Source organism: Cotesia glomerata, linkage group LG8, assembly GCF_020080835.1.
Source record: "Cotesia glomerata isolate CgM1 linkage group LG8, MPM_Cglom_v2.3, whole genome shotgun sequence".
NCBI lineage: Eukaryota > Metazoa > Arthropoda > Insecta > Hymenoptera > Braconidae > Cotesia > Cotesia glomerata.
In genome coordinates this window covers 7,256,558-7,277,423 of record NC_058165.1, presented here as the reverse complement: position 1 = coordinate 7,277,423, position 20,866 = coordinate 7,256,558, and the positions used below count along the sequence as shown (strand labels likewise).

The 20,866-nt window shown below is 28.3% G+C and overlaps 1 protein-coding gene and 1 long non-coding RNA gene across 4 annotated transcripts in view; one reads left to right on the top strand and one right to left on the bottom strand.

Annotated features, from left to right (window-relative positions):
- Positions 1–17,281, bottom strand: part of LOC123270218 (potassium voltage-gated channel subfamily H member 8) — an 80,008-nt gene extending 62,727 nt beyond the window's left edge. For 2 of the 3 annotated variants that reach the window (XM_044736181.1, XM_044736184.1), the window contains exons 1-2: positions 16,990–17,281; positions 4,810–4,899 (exon numbers count right to left, since the gene is read on the bottom strand). In XM_044736181.1, the coding sequence (XP_044592116.1) occupies positions 4,810–4,885 (76 nt within the window). In that variant the 5' untranslated portion in view covers positions 4,886–4,899; positions 16,990–17,281. Of the gene's footprint in view, positions 1–4,809; positions 4,913–16,989 lie in introns of all 3 variants that reach the window. The other variant, XM_044736183.1, reaches the window with a different exon arrangement.
- LOC123270234 lies at positions 88–20,166 on the top strand. Its single transcript, XR_006510543.1, has 3 exons — positions 88–661; positions 13,081–13,087; positions 20,149–20,166. It is a non-coding gene; the product is annotated as an uncharacterized LOC123270234 (long non-coding RNA).
- Positions 20,167–20,866: the final 700 nt, after the last annotated feature.

Here is a 20,866-nt window from a genome sequence, read left to right as displayed (position 1 = left end):
AACGAGTTCTATGAACGCACCGAAGGACTTCTATATGGCCCTGGAATCGCTGATTAATCGGTAAGTCACTGTAATCATATAGTTTCTGTGTGTCAAAACTTGAAACGCGTTTTTCTCGAAACGACTTTTTTTAAATTTGCGGGCGGGATAACTCAAAAAGTTCTCAACCGATTCCAATGAAATTTTTTACACGTCTACTTTATAGTAATAGCTTCTAGTTAAACCTCAAATATTCCAAAAAAATTTTCAAAAATTAACCCTTTTTACCAAAAAACCATTGATAAAATGAGAAAAATCAAATTTTTTTTTCTGAGGTGTGCCAAATTACGATTTTTTTTACTTTTTTGATTTTTTTTTGGTTTAACTAGAAGATATATGTTTTATAAACACGTACAAACTAATTTTTTTAATTTCAGATTACCGTACGAGAAGTGAGAACGCTCGCAAATTGATGTCTTTTTTCAAGAGGGTCTCGGCAGATTCATTTTTACGGCGGCCATTTTGAAAAAAAAAAATAAAAAAAAAATTTTTACTTGTACTTTAATATATAATAAATAACCCTACAAAATTTCAAAATGATTCAAGTATTCCTTCTCAGTTTAAAATGTCCTTAAAAAACGGTAAAAATTAAGGCATTTACATGTATCGCCCCCCTTAATTAGTTTTAAATAACTTTGAACGCGTTTTTCTCAGAATCACGCTTTTAGATTGCTTGGTACTAAATTTTGGAAACTACAAAATCGATCGTTATGAAATTTTAACTACATATTCTGTATACTTGTATCAATTGGGTAAGCTAGGAATGTTAAAATTTTTTATTTTTACTATTTTTTTTTTGCAAAAACCAGTGGAAAAATAGACCTGCAATTTTTTCCTTTTTTCGTTTATTTGCCACCGTTCTGTTATATTTTGTGTAAATTAAAAAATCTTGTTTAGTCGATTGCTAGTGATGTATTTAACCCAAAAATTTTCTATTTTCAATGGCCCATTTTTGAAAATTTAACATCAACGCAAACACCTACTAATCAAGATGTGGTTTCAAATTGGGTTTTTGTAGGTTAAAAAGGCATAAAATATATAATTAAAATTTTTGAATGTAATTCAAAAGCGGACTTTTAAGCCTAACAAACTCTAAAAAGTAAAGTGTTGCCTTAAGCTAAAATTTTTTCAATTGTACCTAAAATATTATTTAAATATTTAATCAATTAAAATTTAATGACACTAAAACAAAGAGACATTTAAAGAATTTAAGGATTTTTTAGGATACTGCCTTAAGCTTTTAAAATTATAATTTAAAAAAAATAGCCATTTTTTATAAAAATAATCACACACTCGCTCGATCATAAAAAAATGAAGGTGTCAAAAAAACGCAAGCAACTGCATTAGTTTGAGCTCCAACTGCATTGAGTTTTTGAAAGCACTTGAAGTTGACAAATTACTTTTTTCACACTGATGTCCTTCCCCGATTATTCATCACACAATTAAAAAAAAAAAAAAAATTCGTAGTATAAATTTATTTTCTTTTTTTTGTACCTGCCTAAAAAAGCAAGGACAGGAATTCTGGAATGCCGTACAATAGCAGATAGTGCGTCAATAGTATTTTAGCATGCCCGTTTACCCTTATAGACATGTCCATCTAAACTTTTTTACTCGGGGAGTTTTTCCATCAATATCCCCTTTATTCCACTCGGCTCGACTCGACTCCCTTTTTTAAATTTTTTCCAACGAAGCTTACCCTCCAATTTTATTTAGCTCTCATCCCAGATGACAGCCGATTTATCCGAATAATTTAATCTGTCTACATTTTACAAATTACTCGATACATACAAATTTAAACCCAGAACAAAGTAAATAACGAAATTTTTTAATTAAAAATATTTCTTTGTTCTTTGTGGCATTAAAACGTCTGGTAGCTTTTTAATACTCTAAAGACAGATTACTCTACATATTAATTAATACAAGGAGATTATATGCTAATGTAATGTGTGGCTAAATAGTAAGTAAGAGCTTAGATAAAATTTTTTTTCAAAAGCTTATGATAATAAGTTTATTTCTTAATTTTGCTTTTATTAAAATATTTTATTAAATCCTTTGAAATTAATACTTTTTATGTTTATTAATTAATCCAAAATGAATTATCCAAAAACATTTATATTTCTACAAACTTTAGAAAATTTAAAGTACATTTGACGCCATTTTGACGAAAATTGACTCCATTTTTTAAACAAAAAATTAAAAACTAGTTTTTCGATCTAAAGCTCAGCAAAATGAAAAAAAAATTAATAATTTTCTTTTTCAGGTAGATGAACACCTCGTAAATTGAAAATTTTTAATTTTTTTTTATTTTTAATTTTTTTTTTATTTTTAATTTTAAAATTGATTTTATTTTTGCATTTTCTCAATCCTTATACTTTTAAACGTCACAACCAAAATTTTTTTTTTCGAAAATTCGAATTCTAACATAATGAAATTCGTAAAAATGTGCTTGCGCTCTAAATAGCGAAACTACTCGATCGATTTCAATGTTTTTGGTTTTGTTTTGTTTGTTGAGATGTTTTGTAAGCCGATTTACCACACATTTTGCCAAAAAAAGTTAATTACAACATTTTTTTTCAACAGAAAAGAAAAACAGGAGTATCTTTTTAAAATTTTTTTCAAATATGCACCATTTTTTAACTCGACATTGGCGCCCCCTGGATAGTTGTTAAAAAATTAAAATTAAAAAAAAAACTAAAAATTTTTGTATTTTATAGGCTCCAAATAAAAGTTTTAAAAAATCATTGTGATATCTTATACCAGAGCCTGAAAAAAATTATTTAAAATGTTACATTTTTTAGCCTTCCACGGTCGTCTTCTACCTCAAAAATAAAAAACTTAGATTGTATAAAAATTCTTAATATACGATTTCCTAACCCTCCAAAAAATTTTCATGGGCTTCTTAAAATTCGAAGTGACATAAAAGCCGCCATTTTGATGAACATAGCCGCCATTTGTCACAATAAAGTTTCAAACCTCAATTTCTTTTTATTGTAGCTTCATAAAATAAAAAAAAGCATATATTTTTCAAAATTCACACTCATATTTTCTAAAACTCACTAATCAATATTTCCTTGACCTTCGAAAAAATTTTAACTTGCTCGTAAAAATTGTGAGTGACATTAAAGTTGCCGCCATTTTGATTTGACCTGGATTTAAAGTACACAATGCTTCTGGCATCGAGTTTAATGATGTTTTGAGAATAAATAAGAAAAAATAACTAATAACTAAATGGTTGTTTATTATTTATGAAACAACAACAATTTTCCATTAATAATTAAAGTATTAAAGTATTGTTAGCCGAAAACAAGATAAATGTCTGTGTAATTAAAATGATGACGTAAAAATTAACAATAAAGAGAGTTTAGGTGAAGAAGTAAGGAAAAAAGGTCATTGAAACCCTCTCAGAACAAAGTTATACTCAGTAACCATGTAGTTGCCCGTGGAAATACGTTTTCCCGTGTATATAACAACTAATCTACGAACTTACAATACGATTTTCCTGAGTTGTACGGCGTCTTCGTTGTCCAACCATCGCCTGGTGGCAAATAAATTTCCGTAGTTTCCGGATAACCGAATGGAAGTGAAAGGAAAAGCAAAAGGGTGCCGAGATCGTCTACGAGTTTTAGTTTTAGTTCGTCCGAAAGGGAGAAAAGGGAACCCTAACGTATCAACACGAGGGACGTTTCCTTCAACCTTCAACCCACGGCCTACTAGGGCTATTATCCTCCTTTGAAAGTCAACTCAGGCGTACGTACACGCTCACTGCATTACATACCAACTGAGTTTGCTTTTCACGCATTTACATTTTAGTGAGCATCCTAAATCCCTCTTGCTGCAAGAGGTTTCAAATATAAAATTTTTTTTCTCAGCTATTTAGTCATTTTTTGCCCAAATTTTATTGAAAAAAATTTTTACGTCTTTTTTTTTAACTTTTTTAATAAGTAATAAAAATTTAGGTATATTTTTTCTATCAGTCTTAATAGAAAAAAAATTGTTTTTTATACAAGATGATCTATAGTTAGGATAATCAGATCAATTTTTTTTTCAACCCTCCAGAAAGTAAAATACGGAGAAAAAATATGATATCTCAATCTGATGATTTTTTTGTAAGAATAGCTCACATACAATTACAATAGTTTTTTTTATATAAATATAAGAGATAATAACTAAAATCTTTTTTTAAATTGAAAATTGTATAATTCTTCAAATTTTAGATACTAATTATAAAATACTGAACTTTTTTAACCAATATTGAACTATCTTTTAAATAGAATGTAGAAAAAATTTTTGAAAACTACGATAGTGATTTTCTCAAACGTTTCAACAAAATAATTTTTAATGGTTTTGAATAAGTTTAAAGTATGAATTGAGTGATTAACACGAAGATCCATTTTATTGTAAAAAAATGGGATTGAGTGTTTTTTAAGATATTTTTTAAAATATTTACAAAATTTCCATCAAACAGTCTACGCTTTCTTTACAATAATATTAAATTTTTTGTTAATTACTCGATTGATATTTTAAATTTATTCAAAATCAGTCAACATTTCTTCGGTTAAAGTAAAATTGTTTTCTTCTTAAAAAAATTTTTAATTTAGTTTGCTGTAAAACTATATTTTACTTTAATAATTTTTAAAATGTTTATTAGTCTTATTTATTATCTTATTAAATAATTCAAAAATAGTCTTTTATTTTGTCCTAACATTTTTTTTTTAATTAAACTCAAACTTTCTTAAATAAAAAAATAATTAAAAAAGAAAATAAACTTACGAGTTCCATCGAAACGTGTTGCGATAGTATCGAGGAATGTGTTTTGCGGAGCAAGAAGACCTTTTCTAGCCGGCATTGGATAGCCAGGTCCTGAAAGTAAAATCTATTGATAAAAAAAAAACATAATTAATAAAATAGTTATTCATCTATATGTAAATAAAGTTCCAATATATCAACTACACAATAAATAAGTTTTTTATTTCGAGAGTACTCTGACGTAACTCAATTTTTTGACTATTTTTAGGGCCTTCGTAATTATTTAAAAATTATTACCTAAATACGTTTTAATTGAAATACATCGAAGAGTAATGAAACTTTGATAATAAATGCAAATTTAAAATTTAAAAGTCAATCATCTTATTATGAGTTTAAATTTTTATCGTATTTCTTTTCTAAAATACGACTTTTTTAGGTAAGAAGTTATGGCAAAGTACCTTTTCGTCGAGGTCACGGCAATTGATCATTTCAAAGAATTCCTCGATGCTTGCTTTAGCAAACCTGCCTGTTGCAGAGGCATTCATGTTGGAATTTACATAAAATTTTCCTCTAATATGTTGTTTATTTTGTTGAGTTATACCGAAAAATAGGATCAGCTCAAAAGTTTATATACATGATAGAACCGGCCTTATCACACAGAAAAAAAAATGTTCTTGAATCAAGTACATAATTTTGAAGAATTTAATATTCTTGATTTGAGTAGAAAAATTCTTGATTTAAGGAAATTTTACTTGATTCAAGAATAGGGGTGGTAAAATCGATTCCGATTCTACCTGAGAATCGATTCTGTGGTCAAAAAACTCGATTATTTAGACTCGATTCCCAGCTATCAGAATCGATCTAGAATCGATTCTTAGTGATCGAGTCTATAATTTATTTTAATGCCGGAGTAATGACACTATAGCATCAATATATTGAATAAAAAATGGTCCAAAGTAATTATATATTTCATTGTGAAAATATTTTAAATTTAGCGCTCTCTTTGCGCTCGCATCGTTTTCTTACCTTCCTTTTTTTTTTTATTTTTTTTTAACTTCCCGCCAGCAAAATTAAAAATTTTCGAAAATCGGGAAGTTATTGTTTTTACACCGTTTTTAAAAAATTGAGTTTTCATCAGATCTCGACGTTTTATTAAGGTATTACCCTCGCGACTTCCGTCGTCAAAAGTTTATGCCAGAGTGTACGGTACACATACCAGATAGCCATTATTGACAAGCCTAAAACTTTTTGCTGTTTATGTACTTATTTCAGCCAATCACAAAGGAGATACTGATCGTTTGAAAAGTCTGGCAACACTGCGTGAGCGTTAAGATATTTTATAGTGGTTATACTGTAGTGTTTTGGACTGGCTGTAGACTTACCTCTGTTTTGATACATGCGTTTATTTATTTATTTACATACATTGAAAGATTAATATATATTATTATATTAAAATTGTTAACTTTTCGAATTTTTAATAAATATAAAAAAAAATGAAAATTAATTCAGCCGACATTTAAAAATTTTTAGAATTTTTTTTTATTGAAAAAATGATTATAAAAAAATAAAAAAGAAATTTAACTTGAAAAAACTTCAAAAACTGTAAATGCAATATAAAAAATTTTTTTTTCTAATTTAATTATTAAAAAAGTCAAAAATTAAAAATGTTGGGTAACTTTAGTATCATAAAAAAATACTTATTTTCATGAAATAATCATAGTTTTTTTTTAAATAAATAAAATTAATAACTATAATATTACACCTAACGTAAATTAAACTTTTCAAATTTGTCAGCGCATGCGCGTCTCATACTTCTTTCGCGGCTAACAAAACTTGCGCTGTTGCCACAGCTTTATTAACGTATCCCCTCCTCAGTTAAAGTCTGGTAAATTTTTCATTACTTATTAATAAATATCTCTGAAACTGTGTGGTAATTATCAATGAATTTTTTTTTTTAAATTGTTTAGTTGTTAGTTAACGTTACTCTAGTTTTTTTTAAAAAGATCCTAAGAAAAGTTTCTAAGATATAAAAATGTTTGTAGGTAAATTTTTCGATATCCTGTAAACCGTAATGTATAAGAGCGTTCAAAACTCAAACTTCAAAATTAAATATCTCGGAAACTAGATGGTAAAAAATTCTCAAATTGCGCCAATCGACGCAGAATTATATGAACATTAATCTACCAAAATTTAAAAAAAATCCTAAGAAAACGACTTTGGCGAGGGTACTACCTTAAGGTCCTAAGAAGCTTCCCCGACTATTCCCGCGATGGTGCCTGTCTGTATGTATATGTGTGTGAGTGTGTGCGTGTGTATGTGTGTATGTATGTAAACCTGTAAACCTCTTATAACTTTTGAACGGCTCGGCCGATCGGATCGAGATAGGTGGCGACCTAAAGAGCATCATTGCCATTAAATTTCGTGAAAATTTGAATCGATTCAGTTCACTAGATTTTGAGAAATCTCAAAAATAGAATTTTCCAAAAATGTTTTTTTGGAATAACTTCTAAACGGCTCGACTGATCGATTCCAAAAACTACTCAGCTCTTAACCTTGAAAAACCACGTTGATTGTCACCAGTCTGGTCAAAGTCGGTTGATTCGTTCGTGAGATATCGTTGTCGAAACAAATTGAAGAAAAAGTTTTCTTTAGAATTTTTATGAAATTTTTAGTCTGACGAGTTCGTGCTCTAAGCTTCTTAAAAGAGCCCTAAAAACTGCGTTAATTACCGTAAGCTGCGAAAAAATCGTTTGGCTCATTCAAAGGTTATTGCGGCTTAGAAATTCAAAAAATTGTGTTCTATGAAACTTCCATCAGACTTTTAAGCTCGAAGAGCTATCTTAGAACAGCTATCTCTTTGAGAGATTAAAAAAATCTTAAAAAAAATTTAGAGACTATTTTAAGATAAGCTCACAGCAACAGAGCCCTGGAACATTAAAATGGAGCGTCTTAAAAAAGTCTTGAAATTGTGGGATAATAATTTTTCAACAATTTCAAATTCAATTTGAAAAGAGCGTACTCAAAAATGTTGCGGTTAAAAACTCGCAAAATTGTCTAAAAAATGTCTAAAAATTAATTTTCATAATGAATTCAAGAACCAAATTTCAAAAATCGGCTCTTGGAATTTTTTTTTGCATCTTAAAAGAGTCTTAAAACAGTCTTGGTTTGTGTCAGGTTTAGGATCTTGAACAAACAGCAATTTTAAGACACTTTAAAGACGATTTTTTTTACACGGGTTACTTTTTTAATAAAACATAATATTTTATAAATTTGCATTTTATTGTACCTTTTACCTTATTGTACTAGTTTTATTCTTAAAATTAAAAAAATTTTAATTTAAAAAAAAAACATTTAAGGTTAAAGCCCCAATAGATGATCATGTACCAGTATATGATCACTCCATGTATTTGTATACTTATATTTGTGAATATAGATATACAGATACATGGAGTGATCACATACTGGTACGTGATCATCTATTGGGGCTTTTACCTTACTCAGAATCGATTATTTAAAAGAATCGATTCTTGAAATTGATTAATCGATTCTGAGAATCGAAATTTCTGAAAAAAGAATCGGAATCAAGAATCGATTCTTCAGCTTATGTTTCCATCCCTATTCAAGAATTTTTCGTCTTGACTCAAGACAATTACCCTCTTCAAAATTATATTCAACTATGCGACTATGTGATTATGGCTGCAATTCTTGACGGATCTCGATAAAAATCAATATATTTATTCTATAACAAAAATCTCGGTCAAGTTTGAAAATGGGCCGAATCAGTCCATTAGTTCCAAATTTGTGAATATTTGAAGAATTTTTTCATTTTCGTGATAATCAAAATTTGCGAGATTTTCCCAAATAACTTAAAAACCATAATTGATGATTAAATTTTAGCAATTTAACTTTAAAGTTCATTTTACCTTTTGATACTTTCTTTTTTAATCATTTTTTTATTTTTTTTACAATTTCTAAAATCAACGAAAATATGAAAAATAATTATTTTAATGTCATTATCCTTGAATAACTACTGCATAACTTATTGCATCAAAATTCCGTAAAATTGATGTTATAGCTCATAGAATAAGTTACAATTTTCATTATTAAATGTATAAGTTCCCTTATATTTATAAATTTTATAAACGTTTTAAAGGTCGCATCATGTATTTTAACCAATACTATGTGCTTAAATTGAAAAATCTACCTTTGCATATCGAATCTGGCCGAATGGTGCTTTTTATTTCGTAATCAATGTGATAAATATGATTACTATTGTTTAATATTACTTAAAAATGTAATATAAGCACTGTATTAAATATGTACTTGCGAATAATTAACTTTAAGCTTTGTTGATAGTCTTAAGGGTGCTAAGGCTCCAGGATCAAATAAATTTATTAATCTAGAGTGATGGAACCAAATATTGACCAGGTAGCATCTCAAATCGATCAAGAAAAATTTAGTAATTTTTAATTATACAGCCGAATCTCGTTATGAGTCCAAGTAAAGTCACTCTCAAATTAACGCGAGTCTGATTAAAAAAAAAAAGAAAACAAATAGGACTTATAACGAGACTCGACTGTACTTTAAATAAAAATTTTAGCATGCACATGAATATATATATACAGTTGTAATAACAAAAAAGGCCATTCAGCAGCCGGAATGGAAGCAGATTTCATAATGAATAAAAAAAACTACTAGGATCGTACACAAAAAAAAATACGTCTACGTACACCAGGTACATCGTTCAAATGCCTAAATAAATAGTGTACATCTGAAGTAATCAATAGACAGTACAATTTTGATCCGTGTATATTTTATCATGACTAAAATGGTAATTTCCAAATTATTAATAAAATAATTATCTACTATAAAACGAATGCAAAAGTAAAATTTCATTAGATAGCCAGAGAAAGTAGATAATTTTTGGCCTAGACCGATGATTATACCCATAAATATCTATATCTATATCGTATATCTATAGATATGCAAATTAAAATTCATTTATCAAGATTTTAGATGCAATCGATAAAAATTTTTTATGTTATCGCATTGAATAATTTTGCAAAGAAACAATGAAAATACCAATTATTGAATATTTTAAAGAATTCAAATTGCTGACCTATACTATTTAATTCTAAACTAATCGACCGATTTAGCTCATCTTCGAACTTAACCTCGGAAATCGTTCTAAGAATGAATATGTTATGTTTTATTGAGATTCGTATAAAATTGCAGCAGTTAGAGAAGAGACAAGACTGGTTATATCGTATATAAAAAATATTAGGAAAACAGTTGACCCTGAAGGCCATCCCTGCAACTTCCCGCTAATTCCATACCTGGGCGCTTAAAATTGCATTTACGACGATTTTGAGCTCTTCGAGCTCAAAAATACAATTTATATGTTGTTTTGAGCTCTCCGAGCTCAAAAAGATAACTTGAATATGCTTTTGAGCTCTTCAAGCTCAAAAGTTTGATAGAAGGTTGATGAAACACTATTTTTTGAGTTTTCAAACCGCAATAACTTTTGAATGAATGAACCGATTTTTACGCGGTTGGCGGCATTCGACGCAGTTTTTAAGCTTTATGAAAAATCTTTAAGTTTGAATTGATCAAACAAGAAATTTCGAAGTAATTCCGAAAAAACACTTTTTTGGGTTTTCTTTCCTGCACGATATCTCTCGAACAAATCAACCGATTTTGAGCGGATTAGCGGCGATCGACGTGATTTTTTAAGGTTAAGATCTAATTAGTTTTTGGAGTTGATCGATAAAGCCGTTCGAAAGTTATTCCAAAAAAACCACTTTTGAAAAAATTTTTTTTTACAGTTTTTTTTAGATTTTTCGAAATCTATCGGTCCGAATCGATCCAAATTGTATCCAAAATCTAAGTTTGGACAAGCCCTTTCGAATGGCGCCAACCGCGATCGAATCGGTCGAGCCATTCAAAAGTTATGAGAGGTTTACATACTTACACACACACACACACACACACACACACACACACACACGGACGGACGGACGGACGGACGGACGGACGGACGGACGGACACGGACACACACCTACATACATACATTAGGGTGTTTAAAAAAAAAAAAAATTTTTTTTTTTTTAATGGTGTTGAAAAGTTGAAAGTACATTTAAAAACAAAAATTTTGGCGCCTATTAGAGCCCTTAATATTGATATTAAGGTTTGCCTCAATTCATTTGTAATTTTTCTATTTAAATAACACGAGAAAACTTTTTTTTTATTTTTGAATTTTAATTACTTCAGAATGGCTTGTTTACGCAATATCCCAGAGAAAGGTCTTATAGGAAATTTCACGTTCTACAAAAAACGTTTGAAGGTCAAAGTTCCTCAGATCAACCGTTTCAAAGATATTTGCAATCAAAAATAACACCAATCAAAAATTTCAAATATTTTCCAATAAAATTGCATAAAAAAATCATACTTTATATTGATATTGTTTTAGCCATCCACCTTGCATGATGGACGGCTCCAGGACGCATAAATGTAATATTTGTGGTAGTAGCACTCAAAAATATCGATGATAATTGCAGGAGTTCACGGTAATCGTCACGACAATGATCCATCTACAAAAAAAGTTCAAAGTCAAAATAAAATTAATTACATTGCAACCTCAAAGTAAAGAACATTAATTATTATCAACTGATGTGAATTAAAAGTTACAAAATATTTTACAAATGCAATTGTAATCGTTAATGATGATTAAGCGTGTAATAATCATGTAAAATTGATTTCCAATATTTTTATTTACAACGGGGTTAATTATTAAGTGTAAAATGGATGATTATACGGAACTTCATAAATTTTCATGTTTCACTTTAACATCAGTTGATAATTCTTTAGCGCTGGATTAAAAAATTTTACTTCTATTTGATTATTAACGAATTTCAAAATTTCATCTTTGATTGGTGTTATAACTTCCAAAATACTACAGCGTATTTGACGCTGTAGTATCAGAACACAATGCTTTGATGTTATCAGTATTAATATTCCATTATTTTACTGTTGTAATAATAGCTGAAGCTTGATTTTGTCTAGTTCCAGATTCTAGTTTGGGGACTCCTAACAGTTGAAATTTACCTGATGATGATAAAATAATAGGAAGCCAGTGAACTTGTTCTATACCTGTAATATCTGACAACAGTTTTACATCAAAATGTAGCACATAATTATCAGTTTCCAAATTAGTTTTCAGATTTAACGTCGCTTCTTTGCGAAATTTTTCCCGTGCTCGGTGAATAGTCAAATGACTGAAGTTTACGCTTGCACAATCAATATTTAGGCTAGATAATAAAACAGCAAAAATGTAAGTCGCCGACCTACTACTCACATTAGCTCTATCCAAAGCCGCAGCAAGTTCTGGTGTCATTAGATCAATTTTAGGAACTTGTTGTTTTGGAATTTCATCTTCATAATCAGAGATTATACGAGAAGTATTACTTTCCAAAGATTTCTGGGATAACTTAGTTGTTTGACTTGATATTTCATGATTAACAACATTATCAGTCTCAACTGTACAAGAATAGTTAACATTGTCATTACCGAACCTCCGACATCAAATATACCACTATCATTATTGTTATTATAATTGATATCAATGTTCTCTCCAATATTGTTATCACTATTATTGTAGTTATTATTTTCATCGCTTACATCAACACCATATCTTCAACATCTTCTGGAATTGGTTGAGAATTATATGAAATAAAACCACGTCGACTGGAAGATTTTTGTCCCAAATAAAATAATCTTTTTTCCTTATCCAGTAAATTTAGCACATCAGCATGAGCTATATCAAATAGTTTATTTAATTCGTCCCGAAAAAGGGATTCATTCTTTTTTTGAGATTTTGACTTTTTCCTCTTACAGTTTTTTTGTAAATTCCTCCATCGATTGTGATTTGAGGTTAGTTTTAAAAAAGCAGATCTTTTCTCTCTTGTCGGGATTTGTGCCACACACCAAATTTTGAAAACTTTGTCGACAGTGGTTGATATGCTTTCTTTCACTGAAAAATTTTTCGTTTTGAGATAATAAAATAAAAGTGACATAACCTCTTTCAATGAAGGTAATTTTTTTCCACCAAATTCACTTAATACATCACCAATCAAGTACACTGTTTTCACCATTGTGATCATAAAATTTATAACTTATATATTTTAATTATAGGCAAATTAAATTAATAATATAACGAATTTAAATAACAATCAGTATCAATAAAGAAAGACAATGACGAGAAGATGGAACAAAGCATTGAAAGCAGAGCAACAAAGAGAAATTGTTACTGAACGACCAAGCTTACCAACACAGAGCTTACTAACTACATTACTCAAATCAAACGAATATACTACTTTTATCGACGGAGCTGAATAAAGCTCATTCAATATTTTTTAAATGAAAAAAATTAATCAAATTTTATAGTTGATTGAATTGATTTAATATATTTATAATTTTTTTAACATTTTTAAGAAAATACAATGATGAGTGTTTGTTTAGTTAGTGTGATCAGGAGCTTTACATTTTCATCTTACAAAAATTTATAAACTTTATGAAATATAAAATTAATTTGTTATAAAAGAGACCCAAAAATCATTTGTTTGATAATTTTAACCATTATATTTATGTATTTGTACTTTTTGTGAGTTACGTATGGAGTAAATAAGTAAAAAAAAAATTAAAATCTCAAATTAACACAATTCAATTGATTTTACAAAAAAAAAACAATATCAATATAAAGTATGATATTTTTTTGCAATTTTATTGGAAAATATTTGAAATTTTTGATTGGTGTTATTTTTGATTGCGTTATTATTCTTTCCCGCTTCACAGCATTATTTATATTTGTAAAAAATGCTTGCCGTAAGATGGACGGTGTGGCTTAATGTATATAGAATAAGCGAATGGAAATTTAGTATAGACCGGATAGCTCAAATAGTAGAGTAGCCGACATGTCTTCGGAAGGTTCTGGGTTCGAATCCCAGTCCGAGCTATCTAATAATTTTTTCTCGCATATTCTATAAACTCACATTAAGATTATCCTCTCCACATTCCTTTCTCAATCCCTTCCTACCAATATCCTGTTACGTGAATGTGGAACGCTTCACGTAATAATTACCGTAACTCCTATTCTTTCCCGCTTCACAGCATTATTTATATTTGTTTGAGACAATATCTTTGAAACGGTTGATCTGAGGATCTTTGACCTTCAGACGTTTTTTGTAGAGCGTGAAATTTCTTATAAGACCTCTCTCTGGGATATTGCGTAAACAAGCCATTCCGAAGTAATTAAAATTCAAAAATAAAAAAAAAGTTTTCTCGTGTTATTTAAATAGAAAAATTACAAATGAATTGAGGCAAACCTTAATATTAATATTAAGGGCTCTAATAGGCGCCAAAATTTTTGTTTCTAAATGTACTTTCAACTTTTCAACACCATTAAAAAAAAAAATTTTTTTTTTTTTTTTTGAAACACCCTAGTATGTATTCATGTTCATTTTATCTAAACTGGACAATATTTGAAGCCTTTACCCTATCTTCCCTCTAAAATTTATAACATTGGAATCAAAAACTTAAAATTAAGATATTTTGCTAGAACAGTTTATTTGTTTTCTTAAAAAAGTTCAATGGGATAAAATAAATTTTATTCTTTTAAGCAACAAATCATTTGAATACCAAAAATAACATTCGTTTACTAAATTACAATAATAACAATTTTAGAGTAATTTGTGTTTAATAGTTGCGTAAGTTAAAGGGCGGTTTGTAACGGTGTATGTGGGTAGCAGAAAGCTTACAGAGAGACTCTGTTCCAATTACTTCCCTTACTGATGACGGTTTGGGTACAACGTAATTACCAATCGTTTCAATGTCTCCCTTTCCCGGTTTCCGTGTTTCGCTCGCGATCAAGAAATTTGTACTTTGATCTTAAGTACTTTGTATTATATTTCATTAATATAAATATACTTCCAGGTCACGTATTACTTTCTTACCCTTACTATACATTTATTAGTCATTAGTGAGTACTATGACCTATATTTGCTATTTATTTATTTATTTATTTGCTCTGTCAACACATGCTTTATGATTCGAGTTATCTTTATTCGATGTCGACGGTTAATTAGTCAGAGGGTTTATATTTTTTATTTTTTTTAGTCATGTTATTTATAAATTGTATTATAATCAATGATTAATAATCCAGAATTTTTTATGATTATTGACGAATTTCTTGAACTAAACAGACAGGAAAATTTTTTTGATTTTTGAAAAAAAAAATAAATTTTATAAAAATCGGGTGAAACTGATTTTTGATAATAAGAAATCGAAAAATTAAGAAATTAGGATTTTTTTTCGATATTTTCTACTCTTTGGTTGATTGAAGATTAAGACTGGTTCGATTTTCAAAAAATCAAATTTCATGAATTTGAAAAATTCTAAGTTGAAAATTTGATATTAAATTTAGAGGCATGCATTTATTTTGTTAATATTAATATTTTTTTTGGTTTGCGGATCGAAAGTGGAAAGATTTAAAAAAAAATTTTTTCTCGGCAGATTAATTGTTGAAATTTTCATAATTTTAGATGGATACTTTTAAAAACATGGGAGTAACAATTTTACTTATTTTCCGAAGTTTTTATACACAGCAATTGGTGGTAAATTCTTTTTTGGAAATTATAATTTTGACGTTTAAAATTAATAAAATATATCAATGTGGAGAAATAAATACATCATTGTAAAATTTTTTATCAAAAGTCAAAATTTTATTTTGAAAAATTTTTAAATCCAAAAATTATTTCACAATTTATTAATTGGGAATAAAATTCATATCTATTGTGAATTCGTCGTAGTGAAACCCTTTTTTTTTTTTTTTTTTGGAAATAAAACATGAATCTAATTATCGAATTTTAAGCTAAAAAATTTTTTGTAGTTACGATCAGCAATTTTCTTTTTAAAAAATTTTTTCTAAAAAGGATGAAATGTGCTACTGAATTATCATAATTGTATTTTATAATTAAAAAAGAAAAAAATTTTGTGGATTAATAATGATCATGTTAATTACCAAAAAAAAAAAGCTACAATTTTTCAATGGATTATTTTTTAAAAAATAATTGATTCTAAAGGTATAAAATAATGAATCATTGATAAAAGATTTGAAGAAAATAAAATTGACAAGTCAATTTTTTATCTTGTCTGACTAAAAATGTTATCACCACTTCTACATAATTACCGAAAACCATTTTAAAAAATTCAATTACCGAAATTTCACTTTAAAAATCTAAAACAAACCATCTTTTCTTCACCTAAAAATTCTCCGGAAAAAAAGCTCCAAACACCAAAGTGACAATGACAAATTACGAGTTAAAACAAAATCTTTTACGACTCACAACTGACGTTTTATATTTTTATATATGTCTCTCATTTATCTCATTTTCGTTTTTCCTCCCCCATCGCCACCAAAAAACAGAATATCCAAATCATTACTTCACACATTAGATCTCACATTAGATCCAATCCAAAATAGCACCGAATTAAATTCCCATCAATATAATTCCCTTTTTTCGGTTTATAATCCCGAGTTCGCGGACCCTAGCTTAACCCTCATCAAGTACTAATCTAATAAATTCAAGGGTGATACATCTTTGAAAAAAAAAAAAAAAAAAAAAAAAGTATCTTACGTATCCGAGAAAATAAAGTTACACAATTGTAAAAAATAACTTTATAAATTTTTTATTACATTTACTCTCACTCGAGGATTCGAATTGACTTACTATTGTCCTCACCTGGATCTCCAGGACACCGAGGACTATTTTCGATTGATCCGATATCAGTTTATAAAAGTTATTCAAGTAAATTCTCTAAAAAAATTTTTTAAAATGGGTCAAGTGCCAATTATTTTTATTTTTTCAAAATTTTGTAAGAAATTTTTATATTTTTAGAAATAATAATAATAATTTAAAAATTTTATTAATTTTAATTTTTATTTAATTTGAAAAAAAAATTTATTTTTAATGAAAAACAATTCCAATATTTATTTTTAAACCCTGCACACAATTCCCTTGAATTTTTTATTCATAAATCTCAAGTGTTTTAATTTCCAAGAACAATTAAACTGCCCGATAATTTGTACGAATAAATTAAATTTTAATTACAATGGAAATTAAAAATAAAAAAAAAAAATTTTAACAAACCTTGCCAGTAAAATTTACAGTTTCATTATTTTTTTTAAAAATAGCGAGTTGATAAATCCATCATCATCAGTCACACAATTAGTCACTTAACTAATTAATCAATTAACTTATAAACTTTTAGACACCAGCACAATTCTATATAAATTTTCTATAACTTTAATATTAATTTTAATTATAATAGATAAATTGAATTAACAAAAAAACCATCAACCAAAACTGCGTGAGTTTTCGGAACGATAAGAGTGATATGATAAAACGCGCGTCAGGGACGGTGACATCCGCGTTACTAAACGAACATGGTAGATTAGAAGCGTGTGAGTGTGGTGATGATGGCCCGGGCTCTCCGTCCTGGCGGACTTGCGCGGTCCACGTTATAATAACCTCGAGTCGAGCGCAACATGTGGAAAAGTTGTCTATGTTGTGTGTCTGCCTAACCAGTCTCCTTTTCACTCTCAACTGGCAAACTATCTGTCCCTCTATATGTATCTGTGGACTTTCGAGCTTTTGCGCTACCCCCTGGACCACCTCCACCTTCTGGCGGGCATTATCTAAATCTGACCGTGTAATCATTTTTATCTTGCTCTACTTTTATTTATTTTTTAGTAGGAATTTTTATCTGGTTTTGAGGGAAGAGTTTTTTTAACTTCCCGCTAAGAAAATTGAAAATTTTCAAAAATCGGGAAGTTATTGTTTTCACCCCGTTTTTCGAAAATCGAGTTTTCATCAGATCTCAACGTTTTGAGGTCTTAGGAAGCTTTCCTGACTATTACCGCGGTGATGTCACCGTGTCTGTATGTGTGTGTGTGTTTGTTTGTATGTGTTTGTGTGTGTGTGTGTGTGTGTGTGTGTGTGTGTGTGTGTGTGTGTGTGTGTGTGTGTGTGTGTGTGTGTGTGTGTATGTATGTACATCTCTCATAACTTTTGAACGGATCATCCGATTCGATCGAAATAAGCGGCGTTCTGAAGAGTTCCTTTGCCTCAAGAATTCTGATACTAATTTACAAAATTTGAGCTGATCAATTTTGAGAAATCTCAAAAATAAAATTTCCAAAAATTCGTTTTTTTGAAATATCTTTTAAACGGTTTAACCGATCAATTCCAAAAACTAATCAGCTCTTAATCTCAAAAAACCACGTCGATTGCCACCAGTCCGGTCAAAATCGGTTGATTTGTTCGTGAGATATCGTTGTCGAAAAAAATTGAAAAAAATTTTTTTTCAGAATTTCTATGAAATTTGTAGTCTGACCAGTTTACGCTTAAAGACTTTTTAAAGAACTCACAAAACTGCGTTGAATGCCATAAACTGCGAGAAAATCGGTTAATTCATTCAAAAGTTATTGCGGTTTGAAAATTCAAAAAATAGTGTTCTATAAAACTTCCATTAGCCTTTTGAGCTCGAAGAGCTCAAAAGTACAGAACAGCGATTTATTTGAGCTCGAAGAGCTTAAAATTACACAAAATTTTATTTTTGAGCTCGAAGAGCTTAAAAAATAAGTGAATTGTTGAGCACTTAGGTACGGAGGTAGCGGGAAGTTGCAGGGATGGCCTTTAGGGTCAACCGTTTTCTTAATTTTTTTATTTAAAACCACGTTAAATTCATTAAATTTATTAGGGTTGGGAAAATTGAATTGGAAAAATTTTTAAACTATTCAAGGAATTTTTCAATTTTATATTGCAATAAATTTACTTGCCCGCAGGGTTGATTTAGTTTATAATAACATTGCTAAAATTTTTTAAGAAGTATTCTCTTATTTATGGATATTAAAAAAATTTTAATTGATTCAAGAGAAAAATTCTTACCCAAGAAAATCATTTTACTGTCTTGATTGAAGTAGAAAAATTTTTAAACTGATTAATTTTAATTGATTCAATAATTTTTCTTCCCGATTTAAGATTAGAAAGATAAACTGTAGGCCAAAAATTTAGAACAATATATACTTTTCAAAGAAATTAAATGCTCTACAAAAAATGTCCCTTAATATTTTTTGATAAATTGACTCTTTTAAAAGTTATTTAAGGTCAAAGATACACTATAAATATACTAAAGTGTAGCAAAATAATCAAAAAATTGCTTTTTTTCCAAATTATTTTCAAATTTTGTCATCAAAGAATGCCAAAATTCAAGCCCTTGATGTTTAAATTTAGAGGTCAGAACTTAAATTTTTCATTTTCCATTTAAAGAATATGAAAAAAATAATAAAAAAATTTTCAATTTTTTATCTTGTCTTACACTGATTGAAGAATATATTAATTATCGATAAATTCATATATTTGGATATAATTTGTTTATTTATTAATAATAAATCATAATAAATATTATTTAACTATATAAACAAATATTTATTAACAGTTAACATATCGTATTCAATAAATGAATTATTAAATATTAACAAATATTATTTATTAAATCATTTAATGTTAAAAAATTATTTATTAACAATTAATAAAACTTCATAATTATTAACAAATCTTTGTATCAGTGTGTTTTAAAGATTTCGGTAAGTTGTTGCTACAAGTATGGCGGAAGTTCAATTGCTATACAATGTCAACCCTTAAAAGTGTATTTTGGGGTATTTTTCTTACTAAGTTGAGGAACGGTTTGTTCTAGTCAGTTTTCTGATCACGTACGCGAGAAAAAAAGTTTTGAAGTTAAGTATGAATCAATTTTTTTAAGCAAAGCTTACCTTGGTTAGAAATAAAAAACCATCTTTACGGAAAAGATTAACTAACTTTACAGAAAAATTAAAACGGTTTAATTGAAGCTAAGAAAATTATTTAGAAAGACGAAAATAGTCTTGGTCGAAGTAAAAATTTTTATAAAAAATTATATTGTTTTATTTTTATGTAAGAATTTTGTAGTAACACAAAAAAATTTTCTTTCCTCAAAGAATTAGACTTCATCTGGATTAATATTTTTTCGAGCCAATAAAAAATATTTTTACTGAAGAATCAATTTTTTTTAAGTTAATTCAGAAAAAGAAATATTTTCTTTATAATTTATTGCTTCTAAAAAATATTTAGTTTTTTTAATACAAACTTTCTGGAAAAAAGTGTTAGTACTTTTTGAAAAATTATGAATTTAAAATTCTATTAGGTTAAAAGATTTTTCTAGTATTTTGAATGAAAAAACTTTTACTGGAAACAAAAATCTATACTAAGGTAAAAGCCCCAATAGATGATCACGTACCAGTATATGATCACTCCATGTATTTGTATATCTATATTCAGAAATATAGATAAACAAAATTATTTTTAGTTTCAAATGTTTTAGTATAATCAGCACTAGAGGACACGAATTTTAATTGTTTATCTAGTGAAAAAGTTTATTTAATTCTAAAAGAACTACTTGATAGAAAATATTTTTTGTAATACCAACCGCGAAACTTGGATTTTCGATCTATAGTTAGGAGGGGTAAAATGAATGATATCTGGTCATCTATAGTTGAGTCTACTTTTCACGCACACGTAAGGATAAGTGACATCTCTCTTTCTCTCTATCTGTCTCTACATTCCCGCATGGATGCTAAAAAGTACTATAGGATATTTAGTTTCGTTTATTTCTACAATCATCCACCAGGGAGAATATGAATAAAAAAAAAAAAAAAGTTTGGAAAATCCAAAAGTGCACGCCTCATAACGCTCATCCTTTTTTAAGAAAAAAAAATTGTGTAATTGATTAAAAAAAAAAAAAATTATAATTAAGTAATTTCTTACAGAGTATTTTTTTTTTTAAATATCAGCGCCCTTTTTTTTGTCATATGCGCACGCAATCTAAAAAAATCTAGCTTGATCAAGTGGCGCCATAGTTTTCAGGTGATAAATAAGAAAAATTTGTTTGTCTTTGTACGATTGTATCGTAATGAATTTTAATAAAAAT